At 38.4% G+C, this 19,231-nt stretch overlaps 1 protein-coding gene across 1 annotated transcript in view; it reads right to left on the bottom strand.

The window, feature by feature from the left end:
• Positions 1 to 19,231, bottom strand: part of PI4K2B (phosphatidylinositol 4-kinase type 2 beta) — a 35,228-nt gene that overhangs the window by 13,435 nt on the left and 2,562 nt on the right. The window contains exons 2-5 of the mRNA XM_018049344.1: positions 6,658 to 6,794; positions 4,333 to 4,533; positions 3,425 to 3,556; positions 1,086 to 1,239 (exon numbers count right to left, since the gene is read on the bottom strand). Coding sequence (XP_017904833.1) covers positions 1,086 to 1,239; positions 3,425 to 3,556; positions 4,333 to 4,533; positions 6,658 to 6,794 — 624 coding nt within the window. The remainder of the gene's footprint in view (positions 1 to 1,085; positions 1,240 to 3,424; positions 3,557 to 4,332; positions 4,534 to 6,657; positions 6,795 to 19,231) is intronic.

The following is a 19,231-nucleotide window of genomic DNA, read 5'->3' as shown; positions in this document are numbered from 1 at the left end:
ATATAATTTTCATCTTTCTCAGTCTGCTTTACTTCTCTAAGTATAACATTTTCTAGGTCCATCCACATTGCTGCAAATGGCAATATTTCATTCTTTTTTGTGACTGAGTACTATATTCCATTGGACTCTACACTAATTTTACCATTAATTTAAGACTGTATGATTTTAAAAGGTAAATCTAAAAAGGTACATAATCTTTTTTCCAAAACTAATATAAATGAGCAAAAATTCTGAACTAGAGTTTTCAAGCTTCAGAGTATATCAGAATTACCTGGTGGGTGGTAGTTTAGTCGCTTCAGTCATGTCCAGCTCTTTGTGACCCTATGAACTATAGCCTGCCAGGCTCCTCTGTCCATAGGATCTCCCAGGCAAGAATACTGGAGTGGGTTGCCATTTCCTTCTCCAGGGGATCTTCCTGACCCTGGGACTGAACCTGGGTCTCCTGCATTGCAGGCATATTCTTCACTGACTGAGCTACCAGGGAAGCCCCATCGGACCTGTTAAAACACTAACTGCTGGACCCACGTTCAGTAGATTGGGATGGGTTCCCAGAAGATGCATTTGGGCCCACATAATACTGACCCTAAAAGAGACCAGGGAACCACATTTGGGAATCACTGCTTCAAGTTATCAACAATGTCACTGCTCCCTGGCAGCAAAGAAAAAATTAAGTTTGTTGTATTTACAGACTGTACTAATAGTCATCTAATGTCAAAATAAGCATCTAAAATAACTTACACAATCAAGTTTTAATTATTCATATTATGCAGATAACATCTCCAATTTTCAGCAGGCTTTGTACTGCTGCCAAGAAACTCCACCTGAGGGACAGGTACTCATCACTATCACTGGGGCAGGAGCCAGCCCTGAGTCAGAATCTCCAGTATGAGGTTAATTCTGCCTGGGAGAGTCAGCACTACATCTCTGCTTTCCAAGGCAGGCAAATAAAAAGACTTTGCCTTTTTCAAAAAGTAGCCTTAAGACTACTGCAGCAAAACTTTACATCTTTCATTTGGATAAACAAGAGTTGAATACAGTCTGAAAGTTAAGAAGATGTGAGTAAAAAAATGAGAGAACTTCCATACCTGTATTTCTGATGATATAATCCAAAACAACTAATCTTTCAAACTGTGACTGAAACTGTTTTCTAATATTCTCAGGCAAAGGGTCAGCTTCAAATTTCCTAAGCCAAGATTCAGCCTCCTTGTAACCTTCAACAAATAACTGAAAGGAACCAATCTATAATTTTAAGAATTATAGTTAGAAAAGAAAATACAAGAACAACGGAATTACTTTTAAAATTTCTCAGCAGTACTGTCAAAAAATACTTTATATAAATACAATAAGAAAAACTGAAGTTAACACTAATTTACATAAGCCACATTTATCAAGAAAACTATTTTTATACATTAATTTAAAATAATCACATAAAGAATACATAGCAAATAAAAAATGATCAATCCTAGACTTTTAAGGAGCATAGAAGCTATTTTAGGACAATTGAAAAAGAAAATACACACATGTCCTCAAGGTAATATTCTCAACGAGAATGCTATTTTCTAAAAATATTTATTAAAATGAATTCAATTATGAAGACCAAAACCTGTACATCTCTTGGCTATTTAATATTAGTGTATTTTATCTTACTGGAAAAATATATTAAGATTCTTTTTTACCACAGAAAATAACTTTATTTTTTTAAAATGAATAAATTATTTGACTATGTAGCTTAAAGATCCTGTAATAAATTTTAAAGAATTAATCATAACCTCTACAGTGGTTTTTAGAAAAGTCCTTTCCTTGAAGATATGTCTATATGATAAGGTTTCCTATCACTAAAATTACGAGCTGTTAACATTAAACAATTTTTTAAAGAAGAAAATATCAATTTAAACAGCACAGAACACATAGATAATGGTAACTTGGCTGGCCTCCTTTGTCCATGGGATTCTCCAGACAAGAATACTGGAGTGTGTTGTCATCTCCTCCTTCTGGGAGATCTTCCCTACTGAGGGATTGAACCCAAGCCTCCCACCTTGCAGGCAGGTTCTTTACTGTCTGAGCCATCAGGGAAGCTGGCTTCATAAATACAAACAAATCACTAGAAAGAAAATCTATCTCAGGAATTCCCTGGCAGTCCAGTTGTTAGGACTACATGCTTTCACTGCTGAGGAGCTAGGGGTTCGATTCCTGGTTGGGGAATTAAAATCCTACAAGCTGGATGGTGATACCAAAAATAAACATCTCAACACTTTATGTGACTTGTTGCTGGCATGAAATTTTAATGATTTCCTAAATGTTTTCTCTAAAGCACTCATAATGAGGTCCTAGTAGTGATAAATAGGAAAATTATTTCAGCATATGCAAGGAGTAACAAGCCTTGTCAATGTTTTCAAAATTTCCTGCTTACTTGGAGTACAATATTAAAGACAAGTTATGTAGTTCTTACTCTAATTCTTTTATATAGATAAATGCATAGCAACAACAAGACAAAAAAAATTCCAGGTTAAATATATTTAAAAAAATAATAAAAAGTCTATTGCTTTTTTTAGAATGCTTTTCCCATTAACCTTCACTATCCTTGCTGAGCTAGTTGCTAATCATCCCTTAGGTTTATTTAAAACCTATGATAAGGAAAAAACAAAATCTAATATGTAGTGAGTAAACCTGGTTACTACCATTTACTATGTGCCAGGGACTATACTGAGTCACCTGACATAAACTTTATCATTTTATTCTCACAACCCTAGTAGTTTCTGTTATCCTCAATTTATAGAAACTGGAGCTTGGAAAATAAGAGACTCGCCCAAGGTCTCAGAGCTAACTGGTAAAGAGGCTTGGAGTACAGTCTAGGTCTAATTCTCGGCCTGTATTTTCAGCTGTAACTTTATAAAGCCTTAGGTGCAATCTCCTATTGGAAATTCCCCACCTCTCCAAACTGGATTAAATATCCCTCCTCTACCCACTATAAGCTCTCCACACTTAATCATCATTAACAGCTTTATCATATTGTGTTGAGACTGCTTGTTACTGCAAGCTCTTGAAGATGAGAAAACCGTTTTTACTAATATATCCACAGCCCACAGCAGAGCCTGCAGACCTCTGGTAATATGTGATGAAGTTTGGTGAAGTTTGTGTGTGCTTCGTTGTGTCTGACTCTTTGTGACCCCATGGACTGCAGTCTGCCAGGCTCCTCTGTCCATGGGATTCTCCAGGCAAGAATACTGGAGTGGGTTGCCATTTCCTTCTCCAGGGGATCTTCCCGACCCAGGGACTGAACCTGTGTCTCTTGCACTTCCTGCACTGGCAGGCAGATTCCTTACCACTGTGCCATCTGGGAAGCCCAATATGTGATGAACTGCCCGCCCTCCGCCACGCCACCCCCTGCCACCCCCCCCCCCCAAAGCTCATCACAGTAACTTACCTTAGGAGGAAGTCCTATCCGATGAAATTTTCTACCTACTTTTGGCACTTTCTCTAAAGCATACTTTTTGCCTCTAGATTTTGCACGGTCAATTGCACTGTAGTTAAATGTCTCACTGACAAGCCAAACCACCTAGAAATGTAGTTTAGAGAAATACCTATTAGAATTTGCGTTACAGTATGTCTATTCACATACACCATGGAACTCACGCTAATGCTGCAAATGAGTGAAGTTTAATGCTACACTAAATGCCTCTGAGAATCTAAAACAGAAAAGCTAAGAGACTTTGCAAAGTTAGTTACATGGCACACATGTATTTCTTTCTGAGAGAGGCAGCCTAAAATTGGCCAGCTGAAGAAAGAAGTATGGAGAATTAGGAAGAAAGATATACAGAACTTTAAGTAAAAATGTATAAAGGCCAAAAAGAAAAGACAGGAATCTTCTGAGTATGTTAGTTATCTCTACCTTCAACAGAATTTCTAGATCACTGATTTTTTTCTGCTTTCTAAATGCTGGTTCTTTCTCTTCTCTTTGTCAGCATCATCTCAGCTCACATGAGAAAGAGATATTCCCTTGGATATTCTGTGTGTCTACACTCATTGGAAAAGATTCTGATGCTGGGAAAGATTGAAGGCAGTAGAAGAAGGCGACAACAGAGGATAAGATGGTTGGATGGCATCACTGACTCGATGGACATGAATTTGAGCAAGCTCCAGAAGTCGGTGATGGACAGGGAGGCCTGGCGTGCTGGAGTCCATGGGGTCACAAAGAGTCAGACACAACTGAGTGACTGAACCAACTGACTGACACTAGAATCAATTTACTAGTCATTTGTGACTCTGGATCACCAACTGCGACTTTAGATTCTGTAGACTAGAAGGACACAATAGAAAGAACGCCTCCTTTACCCTTGTTTTTGGTACAATGCCCAGATGAAGCTTTTCGTCCACAAGGTAGGCACCAGCTTCAGAAAGGTATCCCTGGTTAGGAAGCAGGCAGCCCCTGCCAAAGCAGCAAGGGCAGCAGACCTTGTGAACGTATTTGGTCCATTTCGGATTCAGGTGACCGTAAGGCTCTTCTGATTTGGGTTTAAACACACCAATAATTTTCTATATAGGAAGAAAGTAAACACTTTGTTAGATTTTTAACATAGGGAGATGTTAATCCATAAAAATGCATTCTGGTCTTTTTCTACTCTTCCCACAACAGATTTGGGCATAACCCTTAACAATTAAGAGTTTTAATTCTAGTCACAGTTTTACACTCATTCTCATTCAACAATCTAAAATCAATAATATTTTGAGCTAGTGGTTTTCAAACTGTGCTCTGAGAAACCCTAGAGAAGGTGAGAGGAGAGGGCTCTGAGACTTCATCCTCTGGTCACACCCATTTTACATATTGGATGCCCTAGTTAAAAAAGAGTTCTGCTGATTTTAAAATGTTTGAAAATCAGTGACCTAGGACAAACAGTGTTATTATCCAATATATATTAAATATTCAAATTATATGCTTATTATTCATTATCTACGTTCCCAGAAAGTGTGCATTCTAAAAGGGCAGGGACTTTCTCTGTGAGGACTGTATCACCAGTACTCAGAACAGTACCTGGCATACAGTAGGCATTCAAGCATTTGTTAAATGAATAAATCCAATGACAAAAAGCCATCTCTAAGATACAAAGGAAATGATAGGCTATAGTGACATCTATGCTGCCAGATTCTCCTACTTTTTTCAATTTTTTTATGAGCCAATTTTAAATAAATTCTCTCCTCTTAAAAAAACTGCTTATGGATGTCTAAAAGTCGTTGCCCATCAAGCATATATATCCTGTTAGAACTGTCTTTATTATTGGTCTGATTGTTGGTTACTACGAGTGAAATGACACAGAACATACAAGACATACAAAAGACAGACAGGACACCACTCTGACCAGAGGAACAACTGGGCAAACTAATTGCCGTTTATTATTATAAAGCCATCCTTAGGCAGAATTCCAGACTGTAAGAATAAGCCTTTTCAGTACAGTGCAGGTGCATACATGTTATCGTATAGCAAAGGGGAGTGAAATCTCTGTCTACTGAAGAGTCTGCCCAAAGCCCTCATCTCCTTCTTATCTCAAGAAGGGAATGCTCCCTCGTTTGCAAGGGACCATTAAACTCAAGGCTGTGTCCAGACTCTTTGGCAGAACGCCTCATATGCAAGGGCTCAGCCTGAGCAGAGACCCGTTTGCAGGCACATCTCTGCTACCCTATTAACCCTTCACTGATAAAATATATTCATATTAAATTTAGAAGCTGAATTATCCTTAGATAAGAAATAAAAAATCTGATTATAAGTATATAATTGTTTTATAATGCAGTAAAGTCTGAGTCACTAATAAAGAAGTCAACAAGAACAAATCAAGAAATCAAGCTTAGAATAAAGATTGAGACATTGACACTACCTACATATATATATATTAAAATCTCAAAAACACTGTTTTAAAAAATATAACTTCAGTCTTTGAAAAAATATTTGGGTAGAATTATAAGCTGTTTTTCCTCCTGAAAAAAGAACTGCTGGCTATGCATCATTCAGAAAGCTTTTAGAAATGATAATACAGATTTTTGAAAAATTCTAAACTGAGTGGAACAAAGTCCATATCAGGTTCTCTTTTCTGCCTTAGGATTATTCTTTGGTTCGTTTCATTTTGTCACATTCCAATGCCTTCAAACTTCAAACTGCCCAGGATCCTTCTCTGGTATAATAATGCTGGAAAAAATATTCTGAGGGTAAAAGAAAATTCTGCTTAGGTAAAAGAAAACTGCAGAGGATGAGATGGTTAGATAGCGCTCGACTCAATGGACATGAATTGAGCAAACTCCAGGAGATAGTGGAGGAAAGATGAGCCTGGCGTGCTTCAGTCCATGGACTCACAAAGAGTCAGACACAACTTAGCAACTAAAAAACAACAAGGACTTGTGAATATAAACCCCACAAGTCCACATCTGAATGTTGAATATTCAATAAATACTTGAAGCCAAGTATTAAAATAATAAAACAGAAATTATACAAACAGCTCTAGTTTTAAACAGTAGAGTGCTTTAGTTAAAAATAAACTGACCTTTATTTCTGAACAGAGGGTGCAACCAGATTTATTAGGAAAATATCTTCAAAAACTCACAATGACTTCACATTAAAATTAGTGTTTTCCAAAAGGTCTGTTATATACAGTAGGTCTATGAAATTCTCACCCTCTTAGGATCCTTCACAAAGTAACTTCCACTTGAACCTTGAGAGATTCTTTCTGGATAAACTTCAAACTCTATTGCTTGCTCCGCTTTCAATATAACATCGGCAAATTCTGGATCATCCAAAAATGTGTTCAACTCTGAAGAATCAACAATTATTACATTGAGAAAACATTACTACAGAATGCAAAAAAGAAGAAAGACCAGCTATGAGAATAGCTGACAACATATGAGCTCACAACATGGACCTGTAATACTAGATTAGGTTGCTAGTGTTAAGACATTTAGGCACAGAAAAATGTAGACTTCCCTGGTGGCTCAGATGGGAAAGAATCTACCTGCAATGTGGGAGACCTGAGTTCAATCCTTGGGATGGGAAGATCCCCTGGAGAAGAGAACGGCTACCCACTCCAGTATTCTGGCCAGGACAGAGGAGCCTGGAGGGCTACAGTCCATAGGGTCACAAAGAGCTGGACACGACTGAGCGACGAACACTTTCACTTTTTTTTCCATGGAGTATTTCAATGTCTTTTTTTTTTCTTTCTTTTTTAGCCCCACTTTAAATATCAAGTTAAGACACAAGGAAAACAATATTTGCTACGCTGAAAAAAATCACACAAATTTCTTGCGTTAACTTGAACTCCTCCCTCCCAGTGCTTTTGTTCTTCATCCAGCCTCAGCCTGCACTGTCAGTCATTCCTCAGATATATCATCACCAACACCTGCAACCACATCACACTTAGCATTTCAGTCATCTTCTATTTTCCTGGTTCACTGCCTCAGGCATCCTGAGTCCAAAAATTCTTCCATCCCACTAGGACCTTTAAAGCACTGATCTACCAAATACTGTTCAAGGGTCTTCACCTGCTTTGTGTCCCTCCTTGGCTAGCATAAATTATGGTTAATCATCACTAAAATCCCTCTCTTCTTCCCCCTCCTCATCAGAGTTACCTGTAAAATCTCAATCCTGGTTAAATCCAACTGTCTACTGACTATGCCTGTGCCTGGACAGCTGAACTTGCCAAACACAATGCCTGGTGTCTTCCCTTAAATGCCTGGTGTCTCCCCTTTAAAAAAAAAACCACAAACCTCAGCTGGACTCTTCATGTTGTCTGGGGAGCATACTACATTCCTGTTAAAGACTGAATGCTTGTGTTCCTCTGAAATACATTGAGGCCTTATTCCCCAATGTGATCATATATGGAGGGGGATTTGGGGGGAAGTAATTAGGCTTAGATGAGGCCACGAGGGTGGGGATCCCACGATAGAGTTAGGCCATGTGAGGACCCAGGGACAAGGCTGCTATCTGCAAGCCAAGAAGTGAGCCCTTGCCAAGAACCTGATCATGCTGACACCCTGATTTTGGACTTCCCAGCCTCCAGAACTGAGCAATAACGTCTGTTGTCCAAAAGCCACGTAGGCTAGGGTATTTTGTCATAACATCCTAAACTAGGACAACTTCCCTGATACACAGACTCTCCCACTCTTCTGGACAACTATCTCATACCCTCTCCTCTCCTCATATTCCCAACAACTGCTTCATCTCAGCAGATGATCTAGTTTCCTATTTCAAGAAGAAAACAGAAGCAGGCAGGAAAAACGATCATCCGCTCTCAGCATCATATTTACCCCTTCACATTCTCTGCCTTCCGCTTATTACTGTACAGAAATGATCCAAAATCTAAGGTTGTCTCTTCCACTTTGTATACTAGACCTATCTCTCTGACTGTGTGCTTAGTTGCTCAGCTGTGCCCGACTTTGTGACCCCATGGACTGTAGCCTGCCAGGCTCCTCTGTCCATGAGGATTCTCCAGGCAAGAATACTGGAGAGGGTTGCCATGCCCTCCTTCAGGGGATCTTTCTGACCCAGCGATTGAACCCAGGTCTCCCACATTACAGGTGGATTCTTTACCATCTGACCCCTACCAGGGAAGTCCTACCCCAGGACATGTCTTCAGCAGTTCTTTCCTGAATCAGTATTTCCCTCGCTATTGGATCATTTCCACAAACACATAAAACTTGACTTCACTTCACTTGACTGCCAAGATGCCATTTCTCCAGGTTGTCCTTCCATTTCATCGGCTCCTCTTTTTCAGTCTCTTGTGGGCTCATTTTCATCTCCCTAGCAGCTTAACTTTGGAAAGCCCAGGTTCAGTTCATGGTCCTCTTCATTAGCACCGATGACTTCCAGATTAATATATCAAGCCACCCCAGACTACTTACTATACTCAAGCTTCTCCACTTGTATGTTTAGCAGACAGCGCAAACTTTACTGCCTCAAACTCAATTCATTTTCTCTCGACTGCCTCACTCCCAGTATTCCCTGTATTACTGGCAATTCCAAATCTTCTAGGTGCTCTTGCAAAAAACTTTGGAATCATCCATGACCTCACTCTCACCCTCCACATCCAATCCATCAGCAGGTTGTATAACTCCACCTTAAATGAACATCCAGAATCTAACCACGTCTTACAATCTCCATTCCTTCCATGCGATTCAAATCACTATCAACTCTAGCCTAGATTGTCACAAGAGTCTCTTAATGGGTCTCCTCTCTATACTCAACAGGGAAGCTATAGAATCCTTCTAAAACCTAAGTCAGTTAATTGCCTGACGGTCTACTGGTGAGGACCCAGCACTTTCACTCATGGGGCAGCCCAGTGATTCTCCATCTCATTCAAAAGAAAAAAATCTAAGTTCTAATATTGGCCCCCAAGACTCCATACAATATCCCCTAACGTCCACTTTATTTATCGGCTCAGCACTTATCACCTAACTTATCATATAACTTAGCTACTTTGTGAGCTCCAAGAAGACAAGTATTTCTTTCACTGCTACATACCCAACTTTTTATAGTTCCTGGAACATAAGAGGCACTCAATATATATTTGCAGAATTAATAATTAATCTTTTAAAATGGTAGACAAGTTAAATACTCACATTTTTCTTTGAAAGGCATATAAATGTTATTACATGTAAATCTCACGAAAATTCACACTATAAACTTTCCTTAATTTAAAACTTGCCTTAATTCAGACACAGAACTATTATTTACTAATTTTTAAAAGCTTATGCTGAGAAAGATATTGCAAAAAGGGCCCTTGGGCATATTTAACCTACTTATAACAATAAATAATCCAAGTATTTAGTCATGTTCATAAAATTGATATACTATTTTCAGATCTAGTCCATGAAAATTCTTAAGAATGAAGGGAGAGGAGGTGGTCCTAAGATAGCAGAGGAATAGGATGGGGAGACCACTTTCTCTCCCACAAATTCATCAAAAGAACATTTGAACGCTGAGAAAATTCCACAAAACAACTTTTGAATGCCGGCAAAGGACATCAGGCACCCAAAAAAGCAGCCCATTGTCTTCAAAAGGAGATAGAGAAGTCTTGAGGCTACTGTAAAAATAAGACTGAAAACCAGAACCAGGAGGCTTAAGTCCAAATCCTGAGAACACCAGAGAACTCCTGACTCCAGGGAACATTAATTGACAGGAGCTCATCAAACGCCTCCATACCTACACTGAAACCAAGCACCACCCAAGGGCCAACAAGTTCCAGAGGAAGACATACCATACAAATTCTTCAGCAACACAGGAACATAGCCTTGAGCTTCGATATACAGGCTGCCCAAAGTCACTCCAAACCCACTGACATCTCATAACTCATTACTGGACACTTCATTGCACTCCAGAGAGAAGAAATCCAGCTCCACCCACCAGAACACCAACACAAGCTTCCCTAATCAGGAAACCTTGACAAGCCACCCATCCAACCCCACCCACAGCGAGGAAACTCCACAATAAAGAGAACTCTACAAACTGCCAGAATATGGAAAGGCCACCCCAAACACAGCGATATAAACAACATGAAGAGGCAGAGAAATACCCAACAGGTAAAGGGACAGGATAAATGCCCACCAAACCAAACAAAAGAGGAGGAGATAGGTAATCTACCTGATAAAGAATTCCAAATAATGATAGTGAAAATGATCCAAAATCTTGAAAACAAAATGGAGTTATAGACAAACAGCCTGGAGACAAGGGTTGAGAAGATGCAAGAAAGGTTTAACAAGGACCTAGAAGAAATAAAAAAGAGTCAATATATAATGAATAATGCAGTGAAAGTGAAAGTGAAGTTGCTCAGTTGTGTCCAACTCTTTGCGACCTCCTGGACTGTAGCGCTCCAGGCTCCTTCGCCCATGGGATTTCCAGGCAAGAATGCTGGAGTGGGTTGCCATTTCCTTCTCCAGGGGATCTTCCTGACCCAGGGATCAAACCCAGGTCTCCCACATTGCAGGCAGACACTTCAACCTCTGAGCCATCAGGGCATGAGATCAAAAACACTCTGGAGGGCAACAACAGTAGAATACTGAGGCAGAGGATAAGATCAGTGAGGTGGAAAATAGAATGGTGGAAATAAATGAAGCAGAGAGGAAAAAAGAAAAAAGAATTAAAAGAAATAAGGACAAACAATCTCAGAGACCTCTGGGACAATGTTAAATGCCCCAACATTCGAATCATAGGAGTCCCAGAAGAAGAAGACAAAAAGAAAGACCATGAGAAAATACTTGAGAGATAACAGTTGAAAACTTCCCTAAAATGGGAAAGGAAACAATCACCCAAATCCAAGAAACCCAGAGAGTCCCAAACAGAATAAACCCAAGGCAAAACACCCCAAGACACACATTAATCAAATCAATGAAGATCAAACACAAACAACAAATATTAAAAGCAGCAAGGGAAAAACAACAAATAACACACAAGGGGATTCCCATAAGGATAACAACTGATCTTTCAATAGAAACTCTTCAGGCCAGGAGGGAATGGCAGGACATACTTAAAGTGATGAAAGAAAATAACCTACAGCCCAGATTACTGTACCCAGCAAGGATATCATTCAAATATGAATGAGAAATCAAAAGCTTTAGAGACAAGCAAAAGCTGAGAGAATTCAGCACCATCAAACCAGCTCTCCAACAAATGCTAAAGGATCTTCTCTAGACAGGAAACACAAAAAGGGCGTATAAACCCGAACCCAAAACAATAAAATAAATGGCAATGGGATCATACTTATCAATAATTACCTTAAATGCCAACAAAGGTCCGTCTAGTCAAGGCTATGGTTTTTCCAGTGGTCATGTATGGATGTGAGAGTTGGACTGTGAAGAAAGCTGAGCACTGGAGAATTGATGCTTTTGAACTGTGGTTTTGGAGAAGACTCTTGAGAGTCCCTTGGACTGCAAGGAGATCCAACCAGTCCATTCTAAAGGAGATCAGCCCTGGGTGTTCTTTGGAAGGAATGATGCTAGAGCTGAAACTCCAGTACTTTGGCCACCTCATGTGAAGAGGTGACTCATTGGAAAAGACTCTGATGCTGGGAGGGATTGGGGGCAGGAGGAGAAGGGGACAACAGAGGATGAGAGGGCTGGATGGCATCACCGACTCGATGGACGTGAGTTTGAGTGAGTTCTGGGAGTTGGTGATGGACAGGGACATCTGGTGTGCTGCAATTCATGGGGTTGCAGAGTTGGACACAACTGAGCGACTGAACTGAACTGAACTGAAATAGGTTGAATGCCCCAACCAAAAGACAAAGACTGGCTGAATGGATACAAAAACAAGACCCCTATTTATGTTGTCTACAAGAGACCCACCTCAAAACAGGGGACACATACAGACTGAAAGTGAAGGGCTAGAAAAAGATATTCCATGCAAATAGAAACCAAAAGAAAGCAGGAGTAGTACTACTCATATCAGATAAAATAGACTTTAAAACAAAGGCTGTGAAAAGAGACAAAGAAGGACACTACATAATGATCAAAGGATCAATCCAAGAAGAAGATATAACAATTATAAATATATATGCACCCAACATAGGAGTACTGCAATATGTAAGACAAATGCTAACAAGTATGAAAGGGGAAATTAAGAATAACACAATAATAGTGGGAGACTTTAATACCCCACTCACACCTATGGACAGATCAACTAAACAGAAAATTAACAAGGAAACACAAACTTTAAATGATACAATAGACCAGTTAGACCTAATTGATATCTATAGGACATTTCACTGCAAAACAATGAATTTCACCTTTTCCTCAAGTGCACACGGAAACTTCTCCAGGATAGATCACATCCTGGGCCATAAATCTAGCCTTGGTAAATTCAAAAAAATTGAAATTATTCCAAGCATCTTTTCTGACCACAATGAGTTAAGATTAGATCTCAATTACAGCAGAAAAACTATTAAAACTTCCAACACATGGAGGCTGAACAACACGCTGCTGAATAATCAACAAATCACATAAGAAATCAAAAAAGAAAGCAAAATATACATAGAAACGAATGAAAATGAAAACACAACTGAAAGCCTGTGGGACACTGTAAAAACAGTGCTATGGGGAAGGTTCATAGCAATACAGGCATACCTCAAGAAACAAGAAAAAAGTCAAATAAATAACCTAACTCTACATCTAAAGCAACTAGAAAAGGAAGAAACGAAGAACCCCAGGGTTAGTAAAAGGAAAGAAATCTTTATTAGGGCAGAAATAAATGCAAAAGAAACAAAAGAGACCATAGCAAAAATCAACAAAGCCAAAAGCTAGTTCTTTGACAGGATAAATAAAATTGACAAACCATTAGCCAGACTTATCAAGAAACAAAGGGAAAAAATCAAATCAATGAAATTATAAATGAAAATGGAGAGATCACAACAGACAACACAGAAATACAAAGGATCATAACAGACTACCATCAGCAATTATATGCCAATAAAATCGACAACGTGGAAGAAATGGACAAATTCTTAGAAAAGTACAACTTTCCAAAACTGAACCAGGAAGAAATAGAAAATCTTAACAGACCCATCACAAGCATGGAAATTGAAACTGTAATCAGAAAGCTTCCAGCAAACAAAAGCCCAGGTCCAGACGGCTTCACAGCTGAATTCTACCAAAAATTTCGAGAGGAGCTAACACCTATCCTCCTCAAACTCTTCCAGAAAATTGCAGAGGAAGGTAAACTTCCAAACTCATTCTATGATACCAAAACCTGACAAAGATGCCACAAGAAAACTACAGGGCAATATCACTGATGAACATAGGTGCAAACGTCCTTAACAAAATTCTAGCAATCAGAATCCAACAACACATTAAAAAGATCATACATCATCACCAAGTGGGCTTTATCCCAGGAATGAAAAGATTCTTCAATATCTTCAAATAAACCAATGTAATTCATCACATTAACAAATTGAAAAATAAAAGCCATATGATTATCTCAATAGATGCAGAGAAAGTCTTTGACAAAATTCAACATCCATTTATGATAAAAAAAAAAACCCTTCAGAAAGCAGGAATAGAAGGAACATACCTCAACATAATTAAAGCTATATATGACAAACCCACAGCAAACATTATCTTCAATGGTGAAAAATTGAAAGCATTTCCCCTAAAGTCAGGAACAAGACAAGGGTGCCCACTTTCACCACTACTACTCAACATAGTTTTGGAAGTTTTGGCCACAGCAATCAGAGCAGAAAAAGAAATAAAAGGAATCCAAATTGGAAAAGAAGAAGTAAAACTCTCACTGTTTGCAGATGACATGATCCTCTACATAGAAAACCTTAAAGACTCCACCAGAAAATTACTAGAGCTAATCAGTGAATATAGGAAAGTTGCAGGATATAAAATCAACACACAGAAATTCCTTGCATTCCTATACACTAACAATGAGAAAATAGAAAGAGAAATTAAGGAAACAATTCCATTCACCATTGCAACGAAAAGAATAAAATACTTAGGAATATATCTACCTAAAGCAACTAAAGACCTATATATAGAAAACTATAAAACACTGGTGAAAGAAATCAAAGAGGATACTAATAAATGGAGAAATAGACTGTGTTCATGGATCAGAAGAATCAATATAGTGAAAAGAGTATACTACCCAAAGCAATCTACAGATTCAATGCAATCCCTATCAAGCTACCAATAGTATTTTTCACAGAGCTAGAACAAATAATTTCACAATTTGTATGGAAATACAAAAAACCTTGAATAGCCAAAGCAATCTTAAGAAAGAAAAATGGAACTGGAGGAATCAACCTGCCTGACTTCAGGCTCTACTACAAAGCCAAAGTCATCAAGACAGTATGGTACTGGCACAAAGACAGAAACATAGATCAATGGAACAAAATAGAAAGCCCAGAGATAAATCCACACACCTATGGACACCTTATCTTCGACAGAGGAGGCAAGAACATACAATGGAGAAAAGACAATCTCTTTAACAAGTGGTGCTGGGAAAACCGGTCAATCACTTGTAAAAGAATGAAACTAGAACACTTTCTAACACCATATACAAAAATAAACTCAAAATGGATTAAAGATTTAAATGTAAGGCCAGAAACTATAAAACTCCTAGAGGAGAACATAGGCAAAACACTCTCCGACATAAATCACAGCAGGATCCTCTATGACCCACCTCCCAGAAAACTGGAAATAAAAGCAAAAATAAACAAATGGGACCTAATTAAAAGCTTCTGCACAACAAAGGAAACTATAAGCAAGGTGAAAAGGCAGCTTTCAAAATGGGAGAAAATAGTAGCAAATGAAGCAACTGACAAACAACTAATCTCAAAAATATACAAGCAACTCCTGTAGCTCAATTCCAGAAAAATAAATGACCCAATCAAAAAATGGGCCAAAGAACACACATTTCTCCAAAGAAGACATACAGATGGCTAACAAACACATGAGAAGATACTCAACATCACTCCTCATCAGAGAAACGCAAATCAAAACCACAATGAGGTACCATTTCACACCAGTCTGAATGGCTGCAATCCGAAAGTCTACAAGCAATAAATGCTGGAGAGGGTGTGGAAAAAAGGGAACCCTCTTACACTGTTGGTAGGAATGCAAACTAGTACAGCCACTATGGAGAACAGTGTGGAGATTCCTTAAAAATCTGGAAATAGAACTGCCATATGACCCAGCAATCCCACTTCTGGGCATACACACTGAGGAAACCAGAATTGAAAGAGACACGTGTACACCAAGGTTCACCTCAGCACTGTTTATAATAGCCAGGACATGGAAGCAACCTAGATGTCCATCAGCAGACAAATGGATAAGAAAGCTGTGGTACATACACATAATAGAGTATTACTCAGCCATTAAAAAGAATGCATTTGAATCAGTTCTAATGAGGTGAATGAAACTGGAGCCTATTATACAGAGTGAAGTAAGCCAGTAAGAAAAACACCAATACAGTATACTAATGCATATACATGGACTTTAGAAAAGATGGTAACGATAACCCTGTATGCAAGACAGCAAAAGAGACACAGTTGTATAGAACAGTCTTTTGGACTCTGTGGGAGAGGGAGAGGGTGGGATGATTTTGGAGAATGGCATTGAAACATTTAAATTATCATACGTGAAATGAATCACCAGTCCAGATTCGATGCATGATACAGGATGCTCGGGGCTTGTGCACTGGGATGACCCAGAGGGATGGTATGGGGAGGGAAGTGGGAGGGGGGTTCAGGATGGGGAACACATGTACACCCATGGCGGATTCAAGTCAATGTATGGCAAAATGAATACAATATTGTAAAGTAATTAGCCTCCAATTAAAATAAATAAATGTATATTTTTAAAAAAAAGAATGAAGGGAGAAACTTTGTCTTTCTCATTCACTGTGTGCCCTAGCACCTGGAAGAAGGATCAGCATTTAGTGGGTTCTTAATAAACACTTAAATGAATAAAGTATTACTTACATGGCAGAATATGCTAGTAATTCCTACATTAATCAAATGATACTTCTTCTAGGTAACAAGAAATAAGTCAGAAAGTTATTTATCTCAACTTTGTTCCCAGTACTGGTATATTTTCTATAATACATCTCCAGCAGGTGGTCTCTGGGCCAATGTTTAAACACTTCCAAAGAGAGAGACTCATTTTTTTGTTGTTGTTGATACTTTTTGTGTGTGTGTGTTTTTTTTTTAATAAATACAAAACTTTTCTTTTTCAGAAACATGGCTCCTTGTAGCTTCACCCAATGTCCTAGACTTGCCACCTGGAGCAAAACAAAAGTCTACTTACTCCTCTCTTCCCAGGTAGAGGCCTTCACATAGCTGCAGACCATGTCATGCTCCCCTAAGATTCCTCTATTCTCTGCCTCCTTCCACATGGAAGTGTTCTCAGGTTTTTCAGCATCCGAGTTGCCCTCTGGCTTCATGCTTCAGTTTTCCAATGTGCCTTTTAAAAATATGGTCTCCAGAATCGAGCAACCCATTACAGAGAACAGAGACAGCTCTCAGTCTTGACACTATACCAAAATAAGAAGTACTCTAGTATTACAATCGTTGTTTAGGAGTCCTGTCATACTAATTCACGTTGAACTGGCTAAACTCTTGGACCACTTTTGGTCTCTCCCATCCTGTACTAAAGCAGTTCTTTTGGAAACTATGTGCAGACTTTGACATTACTGTTACATGTTTCAGATTGCTTTATGGGTTAAGCTTTATGAGTTCATCATAGAACCTGCCTTTGTTACTCTCATGGAGCCCAGGATCATACTCTGGACACTTAATAATTCAGCTTCAACCCAAACCTGAACCATTCCTATACAGTCAGCCAGCAGATTTTCAATCCCTTTCTCTTTAGCTTGTCCCTTCACTGAGCAATTCTTTTCGATAAACAAGACTATCTCCCTACATGAAAACTGGTGTTCTTTGAAGATGGTCTGGATATACCATCACAGTCCAGAAAGGCACTTGGAAGACAACTGGTCCTGTCTAATTACTACCAGAAAAGAAAAAAAAGCAACACAAATATATATCAACTCTTCTAAAAATCAAAGTAATTATTTTTCAGTAGATTTTTCTGATTCATAATTCACAATTACATCCTACAACTTTCATTTTAGTTACTTACTTAAATGTATATTTAGCCATGAGTTTAACTTGGAGAATCCACTCTAAGTTATACCACTTCAAGATATATGTGCTATAGATATTTGGTTTGAAGCTTTACTGTCATTGGTTTGATTGTTTATAGCTAAGGAGCTTAAACAGCTATATTTTCTTTAAATTTTGTTCAGTTAATATTACTTTTACTCCTTCTAAGGAATAAACTGTGAAACTTTGTCTCTGTACTAGAAAATATTCAGATCTTCTGAGGAGACTGTCAGTTCTACCTCTGTATACTCCCACTGGGACTGACCTAAGGAGCGGTGGCCTTCCAGTCATTATTTATTTCATTACTCTTACTTCCCATTCTCATAATTACTTTTAAATGACTTTATTTTGTTCAAACATTTATAAAGCCACCATGAATCATTAAATGGCTTATAAACACACACTTTCTTTTACTTTGGTAGCTTGTAAATTCTAACACCGTTCTCTAATCACTAGGCTCTCCAACAAAAACTGATAAGTGCTTTTGGTTTATATTAACTGGAACCTTCAATTCACCTCTGTGCTTCTTTAAAATGAGAATTTTTAAAAAGTGCTCATATCATAGGGTTGGTTATAAATTAATATATATGAAACACATGCACTATGCCCTGCACATATTGTTTTGTGGGTATTAACTATTATTATCTTTACTACTCTCTGACTCATTGAGTAAAATGACAACTAGCAAAAGGAATACCACTAATTCTCCTACTTTGACACCGATCCAACAATCCAATGTTTACACTGGTTCTAGACTTTGCCACACGCCTTGTTCAAGTAAAGATAACAGAGCTAGGCCATTCTTCCACTGGTTAAAGTACATAAAGCTCCCATTTACATACACAGAATAGTTAAGCTTGATAAATGATGCTAATATCAATCTAAAGATAAGAATATCTTGGAACTAGAGAGATGGCTTCATGGAAATTGGATGGTAAAGGACAAAGGAAGTTAATGAATTCAAAAAATGACTTAATTATGTAATTAAATTAATCAAACTTTTTAGGAGAATGGTTTGAAATTTTAAAAATAGCTTTTGTAGTTCGAAACTATTTTTAAATCCATTAAAAATAAGACCTTGGTAATAAGTAAATAAAGGTAACAATTATTTTATAACAGTTGGGGATCTATAGGAAAATGCAGGATATGAAAGAACTAGGTTCAGTCTGGCTTTTCCACTTTCTAGACCTTGATTTTGGCTTACAGCTGAAGTTTCTATCAACTACTAGTCATTGCAGTTTTCATTCATTTTCCATGCTCATATCCAGGATGACTTAACCCAACTAACTTGCTGCGCTATTGTAAGAATTAATGAAATATTAAAAAAAAAAGTGATAGTTGCTCAGTCATGTCCAACTCTTTGCAACCCCACGGACTGTAGTCCGCCAGGCTCCTCTGTCCATGGAATTCTCCAGGCAAGAATACTGGAGTGGGTAGCCATTCCCTTTTCCAGGGGATCTCCTGACCCAGGGATCAAAACCAGGTCTCCTGCATTGCAGGCAGATTCTTTACCATCTGAGCCACCAGGCTTGAAGATGGTAAGAAGCAGCCTTGAAAATCTCAGAAAACCATCAACTGAGATATAAATGTTATTGCCATTT

Source organism: Capra hircus, chromosome 6 (assembly GCF_001704415.2).
Source record: "Capra hircus breed San Clemente chromosome 6, ASM170441v1, whole genome shotgun sequence".
Taxonomy (NCBI): Eukaryota; Metazoa; Chordata; class Mammalia; order Artiodactyla; family Bovidae; genus Capra; species Capra hircus.
This window is presented reverse-complemented; position numbering and strand designations above follow the sequence as displayed.